This window comes from Lissotriton vulgaris, chromosome 3_1, assembly GCF_964263255.1.
Source record: "Lissotriton vulgaris chromosome 3_1, aLisVul1.2, whole genome shotgun sequence".
Taxonomy (NCBI): Eukaryota; Metazoa; Chordata; class Amphibia; order Caudata; family Salamandridae; genus Lissotriton; species Lissotriton vulgaris.
This window is the reverse complement of record NC_141689.1, coordinates 179,197,833-179,220,595: the sequence shown is the minus strand read 5'-3', so window position 1 is coordinate 179,220,595 and position 22,763 is coordinate 179,197,833. Positions and strand designations below refer to the sequence as shown.

At 44.2% G+C, this 22,763-nt stretch overlaps 1 protein-coding gene across 2 annotated transcripts in view; it reads left to right on the top strand.

Annotated features, from left to right (window-relative positions):
- Nucleotides 1-22,763, top strand: part of GALT (galactose-1-phosphate uridylyltransferase) — a 138,558-nt gene that overhangs the window by 68,818 nt on the left and 46,977 nt on the right. For both annotated transcript variants that reach the window (XM_086960268.1, XM_086960269.1), the window contains exons 7-8: nucleotides 12,402-12,524; nucleotides 12,806-12,938. In XM_086960268.1, the coding sequence (XP_086816394.1) occupies nucleotides 12,402-12,524; nucleotides 12,806-12,938 (256 nt within the window). The remainder of the gene's footprint in view (nucleotides 1-12,401; nucleotides 12,525-12,805; nucleotides 12,939-22,763) is intronic.

Here is a 22,763-nt window from a genome sequence, read left to right as displayed (position 1 = left end):
CGCGCAGTGCCTGCTGCTTTGTGCACGCAAATGCAGTGCATGCATTTTTAACATTGCGGCGGGTGCAGCTAGAAGCTGCACCCGCCGCAATGTTAAAGATTGAGGATGTGACCGCCACCCTGGCGGTCACATCCTAATATGCACGGAGGGACCGCCGCAGCCCCTGCGTATGGTCCCTCCTACTCTATGGTGGCGGACGGACTCAGGTCCGTCCGCCATCATAATCGGCCCCTAAGTTCCCTAAATTGCCCTAATCGACAAAAACAAGTTTATAGCTGTTGCAACGTAACAAGAGTACCTATTTCTTCACCCTCCAATACCAATTCCAGCAAGAGTATGACCAGAACGCATTTCAATAATGGTAACCCAATTTAACTAATTCAGGTTTCCAAAAACACGTATCTAATATCTGGTCAACTCAGTCTGTGTGGCAAATCAACTCAATAAATGTATCTACTACGATCTCAACGTCTTGCCCCAGGTCGCAACAAGGTTCTTCACAAATTCCAGCAAAGTCAGAGTCAGAAAAGAACTACTAAAGGGATCAGCCAAAAGATGTAATTGCAGTAGTAGAATTTAAAACAGATTACAACGAGGAGCTTCACCGCTTGTACCTTATTTTACAAGAAGCCAAGAGGGGTGGCCCAGCCCGCACTCCTTCGGCCTCTGACTGCCTAAGACGGCCCACCCTTTGTCCCGGGCTTCTTCCGGCACCGCCCGTGCGTGTCCCGCGACGCGGGGCTCGATGATCCTTATGAGCGCCTCTCCAACGCGATGGCGTCGTGCGCGCCGCAAAGTTTGCTGGGAACTGTGGTCCGCTGACTCGTGGCGGTGATGGCTCCCCCAGAACCACCGGTAGCAGCAACGGCAATCTGGCAGGTAAGGACTAGCGAGGCTTAATGAGGCTGTGTCCAGAAAAAGATTTTAACAGAGCTCCCGCTGGTGCTCGATGATCCTTATGAGCGCCTCATGGCACCACTCTAATGCGGTGGCGTTGTGTGCGCCGCAAAGGTTTCTGGGAAGTGTGGTCCGCTGACTCGTGGCGGTGGTACAACTTTTTGCCATGCTGCAACATGCTGTACGACTTGGCTAAAAGACGTTGGTAAAGCTAGTAACCCTCGCTTAGGCGAGACGTATTGGCTTTGCCAATGCTTGTTTAGATAGCATCTTTCTTTTCTCCTTACTGATTTGTTTTTCCAAAGAGTAACCACTTTCTTGACCGGGTGTTTAATTCTTTTTTCTCACCTTGGAATGGCATTTACTCCTTCCTTTCAGATGAACACTTTTATGAGCATTTCCTGGGGGTAAACTACCATCAAATCATGAATACTCCCAAACCTATGGGCTTCTTTGTGTTAATTGAATTTTGCTATCAATTTGTTTTAACATTATGAAAAATCTTTCTGAATTGGTCCCAATCATCTGCATACATGCAACCTCGTCAGAAGCTTCTTGTTGAGCTGCAAGGGCCTGGATCTGTTTGCTGTGAATCTATTTGGAAACTGTAGCCAACCGCTGACGCTTTAGTGCTTTCTTGCTTTATGTGCTTCACAGTCCTATCAGGAAAACAACTAATGTATCACACAAGTTATGAACTTGTGTTTTTTGAAAACTCGGGTGCGATTTTAATGCAGTCCATGTTTACTGCATTTTCATTAAATAGGTAGCAGTTCTGCTGCCTTCATACTTAGAATAGCATCAAAATCAAAATCCAGTATTTGTAAAGTGTGAATTACTCACCACTAAGGGTCTCAAGGTGGTGGGGCTGTTGGGGAGATTAAGTGAGCTATTGCCCAGAGTCACATGGTGTTGAACTGATCTGAGCTGCTGCCGGCGCCGGGTAGCGAACCGTGCGCCCTACGCTCCAGAGTCAGCCGCACTGGCCGCTGCGCCACACCTCTCCCTTCTTCTGCAATCGATTTGAAGCAGCCATTGAAGTTTCCATTTAGAAGTGGTAAAGTTCAAAATAAAGAAAATTACTGTTGCTGTACAGTTTTACTGAACACCACACTGACCTCGCTTGCTCACTTTGCCACTGGATTCAACCTAGCCTGGCTGATGAGGGGTGTTACCCTGAAACCGGTCCCAGTATGCTTGTTTCCTGTTCATGGAAGGCTTGTCCGCTTGCGCTCGACTTTTCCCATGAGGCACAGATTTGCATATAGCTTGGTCTGAACTGAGGTGGCGAAGTGAGCTAACGAATGATGATGGATTCAACCCAGATCTGTGACTTGGTGTGAGAGTCTGAAAAGTTTCAGTGCTCCGTCCATCATATCCTTGTGTTCACTTGAATTCATACTTTTGCCTTTTTGGTCCCGTTTTGCTCTAATTTTGAACATTTTGTCCTAAACTTCCCCAATTTTACTATTTTTTTCCCGAACTCCTCATGTTTGGTAGTTGATTTTTGCAGATGTGTGCAAGGTTTACGTGCATTCATGAAGCACCCATTGAGTATATGATTCTTTAAGTGAGTGATTATAAAGATGTTCTGATGCATGCAGTAGGTGATGAGCAGTCTGCAAAACAAAGTTCACTGAGATTAGACCTTGATGACCTTGCCAAATAGCGGCCCATCACTCACCTTCCATTCATCGCCAAGACCATTGAAAAAGCAGTCTGTGCTCAACTCCAAGACTACATCATTGCAAACTATCCCTTGTACGACTAAGAGCCTGGGCTCAGTTTAGGTTGCAGCGCGAAAATCACTACCTCACACATCATAGTCAATGCTCTCTTGACCACGGATAAAGATGGCACTTGCCTCCTAATATTGCTGGACCGCCCAGCTGCATTTGATCCAGTTGACAATCCCACCCTGATATACCTCCTGGAATCTCGCATGGGATACACCAACATTGACCTTCACTGGTTCTTCTTTTAGCTTCCAAACAACATCAGTTTTTTCACATGGGCACTTGCAGGTCACAGTATACTCTGCCAGCCTCCACTTGTCCATGGAGGTGCTAGGTACTCTACTCGCGAATACCAGCATTACAATTCACCAATATGCTAATGATACACACCTCTATTTGAAAGTCTACTCTGCTTCAAATAAAAACTTCACAAACACTGCACATCATCAAGACATTGAGGTCCAGTGCCTACCTGAATCTCAACCTAACCAAGACAAAATTCCTGTTATGTGGCAGGAACAATAAACCAGGTACAGCACAAACCTTACTCAATGACATGAACCTTGTCCGCCTCTTACCCCAACTTTCACTTAATGGCAAGTCACTTTGATTCACCTTGGATACTAACCTCAGCCCAAAAGAACATTGTAAAAAAAACAAAGATGGGCTGATACCAGCCTGCTCTTCTAAAGAAGGACAAACAAGTTCTACTATAAAGGGACTTCAGAACTACTTTTCACACCCCTGTACAACCAGATGCTACACTGGCACCACTTAAGGTACCACGTACTGCAGCATGTCTCATCCTGGGCCTGAAGAAATATAATCACATTTGATCCCATCCTCATGAACTCCATTGGCACCCCTTTGCACCATCTTCAAAGCTGTTATGAGACCTTATTATCTTGTAGACAAGCCCACCATCTCTGGTGGAACTCAGGAAACCCATGTTAACAACAGCATCAGACTACGAAATGTCAAAAGGAAAAAACAAGAGAGCAGACCTTTTCCATCTATGCACACAAGCTCTAAGCTCTACCCATCAGGACCGCCCCAACACTGCTTCAATTTAGGAAAGAGTTGAAGACTCACCTGTGCATCACAATGCACTAACTATCCCCAACCCAGCTTTCTCTTACTCGTTGACTTTATGCCTGTCTTTACCATTTACAGCTCTCTGCTGCCTTCTGGATAAGTTCATATTATAGAAATACCATTAACATACATATATAACATATCACACAGGAGGCAGTCAGACGGCAAGCCTTGTACTGTAGCCAGTTATGTGGGACATCATTGTAAGACTGTGGCACTAAAGGGACACCTGGTGAAATTGCTTTTTTTATTTTTTAAGAAAATGCAAAGTTCAGGTAAAATGCACAAGTCTATGTCTTAAGTGACAGTAAAAGCTTGGTGTATTCTCTCCAGAAACTGCATTACCAGTTTGATGTTAGGAGTCATACCAATCAATTGACAAAAAAGAGGAATCAGACACAAAACTGGCACGTCTGTACACAAGGATGACTCACAAAACAAGCATTAGCAAATGCATTAGGTTTTGCCTATGTGAATAATAATAAGCTATTTTTGTTGTAAGTTGTAGCTTGCTCAGAAGTTGTACAATATAAGTTACAGCAAGTTTGGAAAAGTGTTATGGCTTTTTTTTTATATACAAATGGGCAATATATTGTGCTATATTGTATTATAAAGTGGGGAGATTAGGTAAAGGGTGGAGGACAAAGAAAAAAACATGTATCTAATAAGGTGGCTTGAAAGTGGTGCTGCTATTGGGAGAATATGTAAAGGGTGGATGAAAAACCATACAAGTACAGTGTAAGTTCTGTTTTTGAAATCCCAAAAAGTAAGATGATGAAAACTAGATGAAAAGGTGTTGTTTGGTTATTGTCCATTGCTAAGATAAACAAATTAAATGTAACTTTAAATTATTCAAATGAGCATTGGAGCAGTTATGCAATATAAGTGAAAGAGACACTCTGAAAGTGAGATTATTGTTTTATCGAGATGGGCACGTTTTTAAATCTTTTTATCACAGATTGGTTTTACAATGTTTTTTTTAATTTTGCACTGCACAGTTTATTTTTATTATTTTGAAAAAAGTAAACAGAAAAATAAACAATTAGCATATGGTAAATATTTGCACTTGCATTGCCATTGTCATTGTGTTAATTATGGTTGACAATTTTTCTTTATTGAAACAGTACACTTTGACATTTTCAATTAATGTTATATATACTTTTAACTTTGCATGTTGTAACAAATACTGGAATTTTTCAAGGTATTTGTTATAATAAGTCCCATTGCCACTGCACCTACTTTACCATTGAAATCATGACCCTGGTGCCTGCTAGATAACTGCACTTTGCGTGTTTTAAGACTGTGCAGTTGATGTTCCTAATATTATATAACTAGGAAAATACAGTAGGCTGTTTAAATTACTTTCAACCCCCTTTTAGCAATTATTAAGCTAAAATACTATGCATTAAAATTATGCAAATAAATATGATTGCACTTTACATCCATGTAAAGATGGACTGCAACATTTTCACTAGAAGGAAATAACTCCTGCTTCAGTTTATACAATATTGTTCAATCCCCAAGTTGCTTATTCATATGACAAACGATGTAACATGTTTTTGGAGCTAGAACAATACAATCTGCACAGTAAAAACAGTCTTACCAAATACCTGCTTACTAAGCTGAATGCTCAGTGTTAAAACAATGGAGTATTCATACCAAAGAAGAAAACATTTTTTTTTTAGTTTAAAAGTATTCCAAAATATTGGGTACCGTCCGAAAAAAGAACTGCAGCACAAATCCAATACATTCACCAAAAATGCTTGCTCACAAAGACCAGCTGTGACACAATGCAACAACAATGCCTAGCAGTTGTAACTTTTCAAATTCACCGCTCTTGAAGCTGTACAGCCTCTCTTCCCAGCCAGTAGAATGAATAGGCTGTAATCCAAAAACTCGAGGAATACTTTTAGAACATGCACATGACCGTGTTAACAATCCTAGACTCTGCAGCAGTTGTCTGGTGCTGTAATGTTATGCTGAAACTGTCCCAATGGATAAAGGAAGTTAAAACGTTGCTTCGGAGACAGAGCTGTGCCTCTTTAAGGCAGGCGCTGCACAATGACACATGAAAAGGAGATACCAAATTGAAAGTAATAACAAGCATTGGAAATGCAATAGGTCTCGCAGCATTAGAGTTAGTGCTTTTAGAATTGTTTATGGTTTTTTTTTGTAAATCTTTAGCATTTTTGTTTCCTGTAGCCAATGCTAAAGAATTACAAAAAAAAAGCCATAAACATTTCTAAAAGCTCTAACTCAAATGCTCCGAGACCTATTGCACTGTGTGAGGTTGAGGGTGAGTGAGGGTGAGGGTGGGTGAGGGTGAGTGAGGGTGAGGGGTTGATGTTGAGGGTGAGGGGTTGAGGGTGAGTGAGGAGGAGTGAGAGTGCAAGAAAGTTGCAGTTTGGCTTTGAAACGGATCTGAGAGGTGTCTGCGTGATAAATGAATGATGCATAGGAATGGACAGAATGGAAATGTGTTTCGAGGACGTGCTCGGGGTGTGCATACTGGAAGCAGGGTGATGGATTCGAGGCTATGAGCGAGGGTGATGCCGAGCTCACCTCAAGGAGAGGGGGAGGGGCCAGGGCAGAAAGTAGGGAGGGGAGGTGTAAGTCGGCAAAGTCACACGGATCGAACAAACGATGAGTAAGGGAAGAATTGTTAAATAGGTTTAAAATGGAACAGGAAAAAAGAAACAAACTGGGGAAGGAAAGAAACGGAATCTGAAAGGAAAGAGAAAAAGAATAAAGGAAAGAGCAGAGGGAAAATAAAGAGCGAGGAAGAGAAATGGACGGAAAGGAAAGAAGGCTGAAACAGGCAGAGAAGGGGAGGGGGGAGGAGAAATGCAGAATAAAGGAAAGAGCAGAGGGAAAATAAAGAGCGAGGAAGCGAAATGGACGGAAAGGAAAGAAGGCTGAAACAGGCAGAGAAGGGGAGGGGGGAGGAGAAATGCGACACGGCGGGCAGGGGAGGGGGCGGAGCGGGGAGAGGGTGTGAAAGCAGCAGGGTCCCAACAGCTGCTGCTTCTCCTGACCCTGGGCAAACCGCCGAGTACAATTCCCTGAAAAAAAGCTTCATCAAGGTACCATGCGTGTATCCCATAGGCATGCGCAACATAAAATACTGATCGCATGCGCACAGCGTGATTCGAGGGAGGAGGCTACACTGTGATGAACTACTCTTTCAGACAAGCGCGCAAATATACTTTACTCTTTTGCACCTGCGCACAGCTTAAGACACTGCTCACCTAGCCCTGTATGGACGGAATATAAGTGGACAGGGCCCGAGGTTTAATTTAATATAAACTCGAGACTCCGGTGAAGTAAAATGTAACTGTTAAAAACATCATGCGAGGTGAGCTTACCTTCCCAAAACACGAAATTTTAAACTGTAAAGGGTACTCTGTGGTAGCGTTACACAAAATACACTTTTATTTTTAATGAAGAGTACAAATTATTTTATGTTGCAAGGATAATACCGCTGTTTAGCCAATACTCAATAATTAAGTTGCGATCATTCAATACCAGATAAGCCCTTTCCATGCGACGCGACATGGCAGGCAGGGGAGGGGGCGGAGCGGGGGTGTGGGAGGAGTGCGGGAACAGACGGCGAGGGGAGGAGAGTAGGAGGAGGAGAGTAGGGGAGGCACGGCCTAGCGGCCGTGCAAGGAGAGTAGGAGGAGGAGGGGGGAGGAGAGTAGGGAGGCACGGCCTAGCGGCCGTGCAATCAAAAAGTGAGGGGGCGGGAGAGTAGGCAAGGCAGGCGGCTGGGGGCATGTGCACGCGCTTTTAAGCTCAATGCGCATGCGCATTGAGCTTAAAAGTCACGGGCACTGCAAGGAATCGCCACGATTTCTTGCAAGTTGGACAAAGAGTGGATAAGCCCCCATAGTCTCGCTTGCTCGATGCGCATGCGCATCGACAGGCGAGACCTAAAAAGGTTACTACTGCAAATTAAAACGTGTACGAATATGGCAGGTTTGTTACTTCAAATGACCAACTGCCAAGTGCAGTGTTGCGCAGGTTGCCACTAATGTTGATAGCGAAATATATTATTGGGCCGTGCCTAACGAAAGAAGAAACTGTAACAGAAGTGACAATAAAAGTTATTCTAGACTTAAATTATTTCAAAGGTTGCTAAAAATATATACTCTGTCCAGGTTATTAAAATTACCCTAGTGGAATTCGTGCCATCTAAACAAAGCTCCGAACCTCCACAATGTCGGTGCATAGATGCCTTTTTAAGCTAACACAGGAATGTGATTAATCAAGGAAGTTGAAATGAAAGTAAAAGACCGACCAGCGGCCCCGGGAGAAAGATTTGTGTTTAAACATGGAGAGAAATTTAATGAATGAACATTTTTTGGGTTCTTATGGGTAAAAACAATCACATATTGCGAAATATTACCATGCTGATCAATGTGAAAATTAGACCAGTGTTCGGTTGTTTACTTTTTCACATTTCTACTGCATACACCACAATAAAAAGCTGAATAGAAAAGTTCCAGGGTGCACACACACAAGACTATGCATGCGTAGTTTTTTCAACATATCAGTGCATGCAACTAGAGAATCCTGTGTAGGCCTGAATCTAAGTGATCTGAAACGTACTCTATTTGCGTGTGTTGCCGTTATAATAATGCATGATTATGAAGGTGCCATAAACGTGGAAAAATGAGCTAACACAAAGTATCGTGCGTTGGTGTCAGGCGACCATATTAAAGTCGGACTGTGTGAGCTCCACAAAGGCAGATGGAAACAGTACTTCAGTGTTGGGCAACTGATAACAGAACATGAGGAACAACACAGTAACAAACCTTGGTAAATGCAGGAAACAGTATGCTACAGCCAATAGAAGCAGAGTAAAAGTGAGTGGCAACCATAGAAACCAATGAAAAGGAAGGAAAGCAAGAGGGCGGGATGTGAGCCCGTTTTAAGATTCATATTGAACACAATAGATTTCTCAAGCACGGCGCAAGCGTTGTGCAGGCAAAACCTAGAAAGGAGCATACTGTTGGCTTCAATATTGTTTTCAGATGACAAAATAACCTTTTTCTCCATAAATGTTAATGCCGAAAAACTGTCTTGGAAATTAAATAGGAGGAGGAACCAGAAATGCCCCATTTACAGTAAATACCTCCTTTTTTGCACTCCTATCGTAATAGGCTCATTGAGTTAGATTGTTATCTCTCTTGTATTAATCTTTCGTGGTTGTACTGAAACCGTATTAATTTGCATCATATAAATTCAGTACAATGAATGTCCACAAGATGGCACTGTGGTGTTGTATTATTTATTTTTGTCTGTATTTTAACGATATTTGGAAGTATGTAGAAAAAAATAAATTGAGAAATCAACAGAAATTCCCTGGTGATAAAGCGAACAAGCACACTTTCTAAACCTTCATCTAGCTGCATAAATATTTTTTTGTTTTCCAGTCACACGTGCTCCCCAGGTACAATTCCTAAAGAATATAAATGGAAACATAATAGTCATGGGCAATATGTGATGACTTTGACTGAATTGTCATCACCGGATGTCACCTCACTTTTGTTGTCAGAGGGAAGGATTTTTTTTTTCTGTCAATAGCTGTCTGCTGTTTGTGTGTGTTCATGTAAGGGGCTATTTTGACCATTCACCTAGATCTGAATATGATTAATCACCTCATTGTTTTTTTGTGAGCCTTATTAATTAGATCCTGACAATTAAGCCCTGTACATGTTTAAATTGTAAGTGAATTGTTGGTCATAGGCTTAGACCCCGGTATGCCAACTGAGCCTTTTATTCTTAACTAGCAGCCCGTCCCGACGTTGTCCGGGTGTGAATTTCTGCCGGCCAGTAGTATATTGTTTTGTAGGATTTCGTTTTGATAGCATTTCTTATCTGTGAAAGGCCTGTGAAACGCTCCGATTCGCAGTGCACTGCTGATGCACTTAAGAGTGCGCGTTCAGTAGTGTGTGAACTCGAGTTTCCCTACTTCATTTTTCCTTGCAATATTATATAGCGCGAACTCGACAACATGGCATGAGCACAATTTACATTACAGAAGAACACATTCATTTGTGGTAGGCACGGTGAGACAAAGCGATTTGCCTGGAATCAGAGGATGTTGAGCTGATGCCGAGATTCGAACGTAGCTCCCCAGCTCTAAAGTTCACAATTCTGGAACTTGTGGCGGGAGGTGTGTCTAAAAGTGTATGTCGGTGCTGGCCATCAATGAGAGAGACCTGTGCATTTTTCAAATAGGTGGTGAAAAAATATAAGTATGTTGCTGGAGATGTGGGCCACCGTGCCACCAATGCACTTACCGGGGAAGGGTAAACACCCATTATTTCGCAACTTTCTTTCCGCATACCATCACTCCGCATACTTTCATTACGAAAGTACCATTACTCCGCAATGCCATTATAACGCATTGCATTACATTTTATATGCTTTTACCACGCATACATTTACAACGAAACTCGTTGTAAATGCATGAATGGTAAAAGCATGTTTTTTTAATGTTTGGATAAGGTAAGTATGGGTATAGGGGTATATGTTTTGGGGTACTTAGGTATATGTTTTGGGGTGTTTGGGTACTTTAAGGGTTCAGATATAGTTTTGGGTTATGGGGTACAGGGGTAGTTTTAGGGATAGGTATGGGTTTTGGGGTACAGGAGTATTTTTAGGGTTCAGGGCTAGGTTTGGGTTTTGGGGTATGGGGGTATTTTTAGGGCTCAGGGGTAGGTTTGGGTTTTGGGGTACAGGGGTATATTAAGGGTTCAGGGCTAGGTGTGGGGGTACAGGGGTACTTTTAGGGTTCAGGGCTAGGTTTGGGTTTTGGGGTACAGGGGTATTAGGGTTCAGGGGTAGGTTTGGGTTTTGGGGTACAGGGACATTTTTGGCTTCAGGGCTAAGTTTGGGTTTTGGGGTACAGGGGTATTTTTAGGGTTCAGGGGTACGTTTGGGTTTTGGGGTACAGGGGTATTTAAAGGGTACAGGGCTAGGTTTGGGTTTTGGGGTACAGGGTTATTTAAAGGTTCAGGGGTAGGTTTGGGTTTTGGAATACAGTGGTATTTTTAGGGTTCAGGGGTAGGTTTGGGTTTTGAGGTACGGGGTATTTATAGGGTTCAGGGCTAGGTTTGGGTTTTGGGGTACAGGGTATATTTATAGGGTTAAGATGGGTTAGTGTTTAATGGTCTTGGGGTATTTTAAGGAGTAAGGGTGGGTTATGATTATGGGGTGCAGGGGTATTTAAAGGGAGCAGGGTGGGATTAGCACACGATATGAGACATGGCATGAAGGGCGGAACGTACCACACGCCCCCAGCGTTTGTCACGCCCCCAGCACACGCCCACAACGCAGACACGCCCAAAAGGGACTACTTTGCTGGCACGGTTCTTTTACCTTTTAAATGTATATGGTGGGCGTCTGCATAGCCTATGTCCTTCTGCTGCAACTGCCCTTTCCAACGCTGTATTGGGTGTTGTGATTGGTGCTGTGGTTCCTGAGATTACCCGCCTCAAAGGTTTGGGCTCTCTCTTTATTATATTAGTATAGAGTATAGATCGAAGATAGATGACAAGGTGAACTGAGCATCACTTCAAATTAAATGGAAATAACTGAAACAACAATTTGCTGTGCAAAGCACTATTTAAAGTCGTAAAGAAAACATTTTTATACCATGCAGGGATCTTTATACATGAGTTTAAAATTTTCAGATAACTTTACTTTTTGAATGCATAATTTAAATAAAATATGTACTCAGTCCTTTTGGACTTTGGTGGTGTTATCAGGGGCGTAGCTTGGTCAGTGAAAAGAGGAGGGGGGGGAGTGTGTGCTTAAGATTTTCCAGCAATCACGCTGGTACATACTGTTAACATACATTTTGTGAAATAACCAACATGTTTTAAGTCTTCCCAAAGAAAGAGGGAGAGAGTTTGCGTCTTTTTTTTGTCTGTATGTGTAAAGATTCCTCATCAAATCCGACAGACACCTCACCGTACCCGACTTTAGGCACCTGTACTGAACTATTTTTCACACAATACATTTTTTAGGGGGTGTAACACCCCAAACACCCCCCTGAACATGGACGTCGGTTCACCAAAATGCCAGGAGCAGCGGAAGTGACATCAGACTCCATTTGACCTTTACTCTGGCTTACGCATGCTAACACATTTACACACTCGTGCACATCAACACACTCTAACCCGCAAGCATGCATACAGCATACAATTAACAGCACTTTTTACTTACCTTAGCTTCCAGAAAGGTTTATATTCCAGCTAATGTACTCCATTTATATTACACTAATAGTGAATATATTCACTATTTGTATTACAAAAAATTAACAGAAACCAGGCAAGTGGAGCTCCAACCAGCGTCCATCAGGAAGAGCTGCCTGGGTGTTCAGGCTCTGATTTTGCCACCTCTGAGACTAGGTTTCTCAAAAGGTGTGCCACGTCGACCTTTAGCGACCCCTAAATGATGTCCACGCCCCTCCAGCGACGCCTCTGTGTGTTATCTGAATATTCCACCACCCCACTGGCCCCGCGTCTTCTTTGTGGCTACCTCGAAGCCATGGTAAGCCAGACTCGGATCATCCTTTCTGAAGAGGCATAAAGTGTCTGTGATGCTGTAATTGTTGTGAGAATAAGGTTTTCCAACTCACAATTTTTTTCCTTCATTTAGATATGGGCTAGCAATTTTTTGCCGAATGAAGCCCGGGTGGAGGATCGGACCCAGATGGAGTATCTTAGGAAGCACCAGGAGCCCATGCTGGTGGAGTACGGAAAGCTGGAAGCCGCTCAGAAGGTCAGTTACTGAACTATAGTGCTTTAAAGCAAACATTCTATTTTTGCAACGGCATGTGGATCATTTTTGGGATTCAACTAATAAGTTAGATATGGGAAACAACCGATCTGGTAGCTAACTCCCTGAAATGCACAACAAACTAGTGATGGTGCCCAGAAGAATTTGTTAGTTCCAGTATGTCGTACAGTTATAGAGTTTCTACTCATGTTCGCCCTGATTTAGACTCACTTTCGTGTATTCCTTCTTCTGTCTCCTTTCTATCTTGACTTCCTTTTTTCCAGGTTCGCGTTGTTGTTGAAAACGAAGACTGGCTGGTGGTTGTCCCTTATTGGGCAGTTTGGCCCTTCCAGACCCTCTTGCTGCCTCGTCGCCATGTGTTACGGCTTCAGGATCTCAGCGACAAGGAGCGAGACAGTAAGGTTATCGCATGTCATTGTGCTCTGGTTCTGTTCTCATGCCTTCTAAGTTGCTTAGAGCAGATGGCAGGTCTTCACCAGCCAGGCATCTCTGACAGCCAGCATGTTTGTGTTTGAAGAAGTTCAGAAAGGAGCATTTTAGATGAAAAATGTACTGATCCACTTGGTTGGTTGCATGAAGATTATAAATGCATACCTGCATAGATGGTGCAGTCCTATTTGAGTGTTGAAGTAGCAGCTCCACTGATCTCTGGCTAGCGCCATTTCTGACCCATACCAGTAAACTACTTTTTCTATCTTTCATTCCTGCAATATGGACCCTTGTAATGCTAGATCAAAGTATCATCTCCCCAAAATATGTTTGACTTTGTCAAATAGAAAACATGGCAGTGTTAGTGACAACTCTTAACCCCATTGCTGCTAGGCATCCCCCCCACTCCCCCTCCCCCCATGCTAAGCCTTTTTTGGTTATTTGGGGTCGTTTGCGCGTAGACCCCTGTAACTTTTTGTCCACATAAGGCATCTACATTAAATTTGTGTCCCTTTCTTCCAACATCCTGAGGATTGTAAAGGTACCCAGGGTTTGTAGATTCCCTTGGAGGGACCGAGAAATTCGCCAAAATACAGCTACATTTTGTTTTCTGGGAGAAAAATGCGGGAAAATTCACCATCCTCGTAGCTTTCAGGAACAGGCAGACTTTTGTCAGAAAACCAACATTTTCTACACAGTTTTGGCATTTTACTGGGACATAGCCTATTTTTCCTATTTTTTTGTGCTTTCAACCGCCTTCCAATTAGTGGTAGAAATGGGTGTGTAACCAATAATTGATCCCACAAAGCTATGCAAGGCATTATTTGTGTAGATCCTTCAAAGTATTCCTATGGAATCTAACAGTTGAAATAAAAAAAAATTTGAATTGAAAGAAACAGCCATGTGTGCCAACGTTTTCACCTGTAACTTATTTTAAGTATGGCAGATTTTTGAAAGCCATATACGGTTACGTCCGCTGTAACTTTCTGGGTGTGGCGATAAATAGGACTTGTAGCTTCACCAAGAACCCGAGGTACCCAGAGCCAATAACTGAACTTGAGCCTTGCAATGGTTTTTCGCTGTGTACCGGGTATAGAGCAGTCCATTTTGTAAAATATAAAGAGTACAAAAAAGGTATGTATTTCTGAAATGGGAACAAAATATAGAGTTTAGAAGCAGTGGTTATTTGCACATCTCCAAAATTGTGGGTACCCATACTAGCATGTGATTTAGAGGACATTTTTCAAAGTGACTTTTTTTATTTTACACATCGTCTTTCATTTGGAAGGCAAAAAAGCATTGAAAGTCAATTGGAAATAACACTTGCTCGTTAAATTCTGTGTTCCCCTAAGTCTAGCAATAAAAACGCAACGTGGGCACATCAATTTTTCCAAGAGAAAACAGACCCTTTTTTCCACAATGTGCCTGGCTGTGGATTTTGGACCTTAGCTCAGCCGGCACCTAGGGAAACCTAGCAAACCTGTACATTTTTGAAAACTAGATATCCAGGGAAATCCAGGATGGGGTGACTTGTATGGCTCTCGCCAGGTTCTGTTATCCTGATTCCCATGCAAACCTCAAACTTTGTCAACAAATAACACATTTTCCTCACATTTCTGTGATGGAAAGGTCTGTAATCTGCAGGGTGCCACAAACTTCCACTCACCCAGCATTACCCCAAGTGTCCCGATATAAATGGTTCCTCACTTGTGTGGGTAGGTCTAGTGCCTGTGGCATGTAATTCCCTAAAATGTACTGTGGACACTTCAAAATGATCTGGTTTTGCGAGGGAGTCACCAGCCTTTTAGCTAAATAGCTACACTTGAGGTTCGCAGTGGGATTCTTTGTAGGAACATTTGGGAGATCCAAGCAAGCCACACCCCCCTGGACTCCCCTGGGTAAGTTTCAGAAATGTCTGGGTTTGGTAGGTTTCCCTAGATGGCTGCAGAGCCCGGGACACGCAAGTGAGATACCATTTTTATTGGAAGACCTGGGGCAATGCTAGGGAATGCTGGGTGGTAGGAAATTAGCAGTGACCCGGTGATCGCACAACTTTCCCACACAGAAAATCTGATAAAAATTTTTTTAACCTAAATATGAGGTTTGAATGGTATTCTGGATAGGTAAATGTTGGGAGATCCATGCAAGCAGCACCACCCTGGACTCCCCTGGGTGTCCAGTTTCCAGAAATGTCTGGGTTTGGTAGATTTCCCTAGATGGCCTCTGAGCCTGGGACCAAAAATGCAGGTGACTCCCTCCCAAAACCAGGTAGTTATGCAATCAATAATTTTGAAGTCTCCACAGTACGTTCTGGGCTATTTTCCAGTCGTGGGCACTAAGCCTACCCACAAAAGTGAGGTTCCATTTTTATCGAGAGACCTGAGGGAGAGCCCTGGGTGGGTGGAAATTTGTAGCGGGCGTTGATCCCACTCAGAAAAGTGAGGAAAATTTGATTTTTATTTAGCTAAATTTGAGGTTCGCAGGGGATTCTGGGTAGGAAAACGTGGGGGGGATACACGCAAGTCACACCTACTGGACTCCCCTTGGTGTCTAGTTTTTAGAAAGGTTTGGGTTTGGTAGATTTCCTTAGATGGACGCCAAGCCCAGGCTGAAAAACTAGGTGACCCCTTTGCAAAACCAGGCCGTTTTATGCCAGATAGCGGGGCACCTGTGCTTTTGGTCCTGGGCTTGGCAGCTGTATTGGGAAACCTACCAAACCAAGACATATCTGAAAACTGGACACCCGGGGAAATCCAGGGAGGTCCTTCTTGTGTGGATCTTTATTAGTTTTTAAGCTTACTCTGCAGTGGGCACCCCAGAAGTGAAGTATAATTTCGATCGATGACTGAGGGGAGTGCTGGGTGTTTGGAAATTTGTACTGTTGCGGTGATCCTACATCTTTCCCCACACAGGACTGACTGGAAAATTTGACTTTTTAGCTAAATTTGAGGTGTGCAGGGGATTCTGGATAAAAAAAACACTGGGGCATCAAAACAATCCACACCGCCAGTCCTCGCACACCTAGGCGCGGCTGGTGTGCTGGACGAGCGGCGGGGTAGGCGTGGGGCATTGGTGTCTCGGGTGAGAAAAAAAACCTTACTTGCAGCTGGCTGCGTCATGCTCTTCTCCTTTCTCCAGGCGGCACATGCTCCCAGAATGCAATGCGGCCAATCCTGAGGCTGCTCTCATGCATGAGATCAGCTTCAGGATTGGCCTGAGCACTCTCGATTGGCTCTCCAGGACAGACTGTGAGTCTGTGCCTGGTCTCTCCAACCCAGCTGCATTGCTGGGTTGGAGAGAGCTTTCACTGCGCATGACTGTTTGCAGTGAAAACTCTCTCCATGCGCAGTGAAGGGAGTGAATCTACCACTCCCCTCAGTCATCCACCCCCCATTGGACCCACCCTCATGGCCCAACCCCCCAAGAGTGGGCAAGAAGGGAAAAATAAAACAAGTGTTTATCATTGTTTTATTTTTCTTTTTGTGCCATTTTTGAGGAGGCTACGCTACTCTGCCATAGCGTGGGAGCCCCCGCTGCGCACACAGCCAGCCAAGCGCCATCTGCGCACACGCCAGCCAAGCGCCATCTGCGCACACCGCCAGCCAAGCTCCATCCACACATTCACCGCCTGCTAAGCACCATCCATGCACACAGTTAGCCAAACACCAGTCCACGCACACTGCCAGCCAAGCGCCAGTCCACGCACACTGCCAGCCAAGCGCCAGTCCACGCACACCACCAAGCAAGCACCAGTCTACACACACCGCCTCCAGGCACTAGTCCACACACACACACACCACCCGCCAAGTGCAAGTCCTTACACACAGCCAGCAAAATGCCAGTACACACACAGCCAGCCAAACGCCAGTACATGCAGACCTCAGCAGAACTCCAGTTCTCACACACAGAAACGTTTCCTTGTAGCTAGTGTTTTTCAGACCCACTTGGTGGCCAGATGAGCGTAAAATTATTGCTGATCTGCTCCCAAAGCGAGTGCTACGCAGGGGTGGTGGGTGACATTTGAAAGTGGTGTGGCGCAAAGTGATTTGCATACAGCACCGTAGCGAGCGAGCGCAGCGAGCGAGCCCGAACCCCAAAAGGAGGGTTTGGGGGGATTACCCCCCCCATGAAAATTTTGAAGAAAAATCGTGCATTTTCAAGCAAATTTGAGAAAGCAGGAAGGTTAATAAAGCAATCGTGAAAGTGCAGTTATTACATTAATAGATGGCATAACATAGGTAGCTGCTTATTCAGTATAACCACAGAGCTTCATACATTCCGCCCTATTACGCTCAGGTGCTGAATTCAGACTATAAGACTTTCATGAAAATCTCAGCTCTAAGAGTAGAAGAAGTTGCACAGCAGTTGGGAAACAGCCTTCACAAAGCATTAGGAAAATGAGAGCAATTACTTGAAAGCAAACTGAAAGCAATGCATCAAGTAGTAACTTAAAGCAATGCATCCAGCAAAACAGTGCATGCAGTCCACCATACAAAAGTAAACTAAAGCAAGTGTGAACCTGTGAACCTTCACTTTGAAAGCAGTGTGCTAGTCAACAGGCCAGGCACATACATTTAAACTGAAGAAGAGTACACCTCAGCATGCAGGCACCAACATATAATGAAAGCAAAATGAAAGCAATACATCCAGCAAACTAGACAGTGACTCAAAAAGTAAACTGAAGCAAGTGCACACTGAAAGGAATGCGCAGTCATAAGTCAGACATTCACATAAAAGCAACTTACCAAGACACCCAATCAATTGCATGGGAAAAAAGTTGAGCCAATGCACCCAGGAAACCAGACCAGCACACCAAAGCATCCCACCCCTGATTGGATGGCAGCTGTGCTCTTAGGGTCACCCCTCAGTTTTTTGGCAGGGTTGATCTGTGCCCCATAAGCATCACTCCATAATTCAGAGATTTGCGGGTCAGATAATGCCCTATTCAATTGTGCGCAGATATTTGCACCATTCTAACGAAACGCAGGACCTTGTTAGACTATTGGATTAATGACTTCAGCTTTGTGGTCGCCGGGCAGAAGGAGCGTGGTATGCCTCTATCCTTTCTCTCTGTTACACATTCTCTATGTTTACAGTTCTCTTCGCCTGTCTTGCTTCCTCTGTTACTACTCCTTTGTGCAAGCACTGGTGAACTGGGCCCATGGGGAGAAAGCTAACTCACAGGCCACAAACAGCCTCAAGAAAACGCTGCTTCAAGTCGCTGAATCAGAGACTACAGAAAGCCACATTCATATTGCAACATTTTTTAAAAAGAAGATGCTAATAACCAAATAAATGCGAATTTTCAGCAGTTTAAAAATAGATAATAATTGTTAACATTACATGTAATTGAGAGTAAGTGTATTTATAAATCTAAGCGAGCCCAACTAAGAAATAACAGAGTAATTTTAAGGGAGAGCTGTCGTAATGCTCATAACTCTAGCTATATTTTGTCCCAACGAAGACTGGTCTATGGGGAAAATTAGACCTTTTCACAGCAGACCAGTAACTCTTAAAGGCCAGCAGTTCTGGAGCAAACTCAGTTACATGACCTCTGACTAACTTTTCTATCTCCGGGCTGAGCGTGCAGCGGCACTGTCCTGTGGAGAAATCTTATACCTTATAAAGGTGACTGACTCCCCCAACCCTGTAGGCCCTGTCTAGATCTGACCTGGTTTGAGTCTTCCAGCAAGAGATCCAACTAGTAAGGTTATCTAGGTGTAGAAAAAAAGTAAAGGAGCCGTTGTGATTAATTTACATTCGAGGGAAAAGGAAAGCCAGGTTCCTTCAAACCAATGCAGATGGTATCTGTGCATAAGGCCGGTATGCTCATTTCACAGATTTCTTGCAGCAGGTGCAGAAACACAATGAACTACCTCCCCAGTCTGTGAAGATGCGATATATATATATTTTGGGGGGGGGGGGGGGTTTATAAGGTCTTATTTACAAACCAAAGCCAAAATGGAATAAACCAATAGCAGAAACTTGAAAGCTGTGTACCATTAAATGAAGGACGGACTATGCCAGAGATCAAAGGTTACATCTGATTTTAGGTAATGTTTCTGCATTAAGTTCAATAAATCTAACCACCTACATTCATATCAGCGAATCATAGGAAACTCAGAATGGATGCTTATCAAGGAAATAGAGCTGGTTATTAATGTATCAATGTTTCCAGGCATGATTAACAGCACTACTACAAGCGAAAAAAGTAAGTGTTCATGTTATCGAGAATGAATCTAAATGTTGACATTGAGCAGTTTCCTTCCACTCTTGCACACAGCGAGCAATACACATTTGAAGTTCACTCAATCCAGCTAAGCTCCCCCCCTCCATAACTGCAGGTTTATGGTGAGATGCATAAAGTGAATGTTAATTTTAGAGTTCCCGGGGTTGCACCTGCGATTTGCCTAGTTACTTTTTTCACGGGCCTCAGAAAAAAATGTATTGGTCTGGTCAGGGGAATCTACATCGCTAATTTCCATGCGCATGAATAACCCTTTATTGGGGGATTTTCTGCCAATGCAAACAATCCCCAAGTATTGGGTTATGTTTACTTTGAATATGTATTTTCTTTCTGTCTACTCTATAACATATTCTAGGCAGAACGACCCGTGTATTTACTATCCTAGGAACTCCATGGGTGTTTGGATGTTTTTCTCACTTTATATGCACATTTAGGTCACCCTGTTTCTGGCACTTGACGTAGATACTTACATTGGGTGTGAAAATCGTTGGGAAGGTTTCTGAACACGCACAACCCTGAGCCTTTTTGAGTGTTTCCCACTTCCCCGTTAGTGACCTTGTGCACCCCCGAGAACCCAATCTTACTGCACCAACATTGCATTTTAGACTCTCACTGCAATATCCATCACTCATGTGAGAAAGTTTTAGTGTTGTATAATAATGACTGTCACCGGGCTGCGCAGTCTCTGAATGCACACGTCACGTGTGATTATCTTTACTTGGAAAAACGAATGAAGTCTAAAGAGTGGTGTCACGCAGATTTTTCTAAGCTGTGGCTGCGCGGCGAACAGCTGCCAGGCGAACAGGTTTTTTTTCTGAAGTTTTGTATATAGTGCAAGAACTGGACCCGAAGGTATTAACCGGAGCGCTTTACTCGAGGACCAGTTGCATTACTCAAGCTGCGCACACAATTTCGGCTGATTACTTACAAAGTCGGCGAGCTCCTGCGGGGTCCTGGGGTCGGTGTCAGCCATGCCGCTGCCGGTGTCTGCGCTGTCTGAGGACTGCCTTCCTTTCTCGACCCCGAACACCTCTGGCTTCCCCCTTCCTTGGACTTCCCGCCTCTATGATGAAAGAAACGAAACCTTGATAACAACATCCCCTCCGCAACGAATGCAGGGCCACCCCCACGCGCGGCATCCAATGGGATGCTGCGCCGGTGGACCAGCTAATCCTGGCGCTGCATGCAGGGCCAGGATTGGCTAGGGGGGCACATTGCTGCTTGCCCTGTCGACCTTTGGAAACCCGGGCGGCAGGCTGTGGCACAGTGGTAGGCGAACAAGCATGCACCCCTGGGTCCTGCTGGGGAACTTACAGTGCGCATGCTTGAGAAAGTTGCCAACTTTCCCAAGCATTCGCACTGTAAGTTCCCTAGACTGTGCACTACGGTCTGCTGCAGCCTGAGTGTGTGGACTGCCACTCAAGCTGCAGCAGGCCACCCCCCCCTGCGCAATTCCCGGCGGCTGATTGTTCAGCGCAATGCCAAATTTGTATTTTATTCAGATACGGCCGGCGGCCGCGATGCAGGTCCATGTTGGCTGGTGGGGCTACGCCCCTACGCCCCAATGGACGCACCGCTGCTGGTGCTCCGGCCCTTTTTTTAGGGCTGCAGCATAATGCAAAAGAGCAGTTTTCAAACATCCATGCACCATGTGCCAGGCACCATGTGGCGACTGGCACCATGTGGCGCCTGGCACATGGTGCATACATGTTTGGGGAGGCATCACATGTGCCACCTCTGGGCCTATAGTGGAGACCTACGGGGGACAGGTGCCCTGCTAGGGGCTTCCAAAGTCCAATTCCGTCTGCATTTACATGGTGATTTGGACCGCCATGCAAAAGCAGAGGGGAGAGGGCCATCGTAATCCCTACGGCTGTGCCTTCTCAGGCACCGCCCCCATTGTAGGGATTGCCATCTGACCGATGCTCCGACGGGCTCCTTGAGCCTGTTGGAGGCGTTGGTCACTCCCTCCATCCACTGCAGTCCGACCGACCACATCGTAATGTGGCAATCGGAGCACAATGCAGGATGTTAGTGGCCCACCGACATTGTAATAATGCCTTTATTCTTTAAGTTGCCAGTATTCATAACTCACAGGGGAGTCTATCAGGTGAGTAAGGGGTTGCTGAACCCTAGTTTGTCTTTTTTTCATTGCCCCCTCATTTTTTTCCTTCGGGGATGTGTCTGCATTCAGAAGCTGGTCACGCCCATGGTCATGCCCCTCTATGCTCGCCCTTTTAGGGGACCGGGTAGCACGTCTGCGCCTGTCCCTGACAGGCCTATGCCATGCACCAGGACTCCTGGTCACCTTTATAACCTGGCCTTTGCGTGGGACGAGCTGATGGAGCTTTGCTGCCAGGGTAAGCAAAACTGCTGTGAGGGCTATAACTGTAACTCAAATCTTGTCATTGTGCTTTCTCTCTCAATCCAACCTGCTGTTCTAGTAACAATTACCTGTTAACCCACTCACATGGTACCCACATTTCAGGACACCTACCTGAGTTGCTCACCTGTGTGTTACTGAACACCAGATCACTTATTAAAAATAAACTCGAATTTGGCAAGTTCACAGACCCCTATGCCCCTAATTTAGTATTCCTCACAGAGACCTGGACTGATGCTTTGTCAGGACCCTGATGTGGGGGTGGGGGATTGCGCTAATTATCCCAATTACATTAGGCCAGTGTTTAATATTGTCACCCATTTGGACGGTGAAGCCCTGATGTTTGCTTTAAATTTAATAGCATCACTGTTTTCAACTGCACTTTAGTGTATCGTCCACACGGTCCAAGAAACAGATTTATTATATCTGTTCAGACCTTTATGGAGCCCTGTATGGAGTTTCCCAACTTCACCCTACTGGGGGACTTTCATTGTTATTGGGAGCTTGAAGAAAACACGGAGACTGAGCATTTTGTCGACTGCCTTTGCAGTTCCGACCTTAGTTAATGAATCAACCTACCCATAAGACTAATCCTATTCTGGAAGGGATATTTACAAACAATCCTGCATTAAGTTTTGACAGAGCTCTGCCTCTGATATGGTTGGAATCCTAGTCTATTAAAGTTCTGCCCATGGCTTAACATGGATAGTTCTGAGCTTGATAGTGTATTAAAAAAATCACATCCCAGCACTAGCTACTCATATAGAAGCTGCCACTACCAATTTTACTAATTTGATAGACTCTGCAGTTATTGATTAGCCCCAGAAAAAACTGTGAATAATCATAGGAAAAGTCCATCTGCTCTGTGGTACACCCCTGAGCTACAACACTTAACTAAAAATGCAGGGCCCAAGAACAGAGATGGAGAGAGCTCAATCTTGAAGAGAAAAATAAATACAAATAATTATTAGTGAGTATAAACCGCTAATTATTTCAGAAAAAAATAAATACTACACAGAATAAATTAACACCGCCATAAAATCTTTACCCCTATTACTTTCTGTAATAAGTTGGCAGAATTTTTTCAAACAAAGATAAATAGTGTTTATGAGTAATTTTTTATGTAGGATGCTAACCCTACAGTGGATCCTTTGTGCTGGAG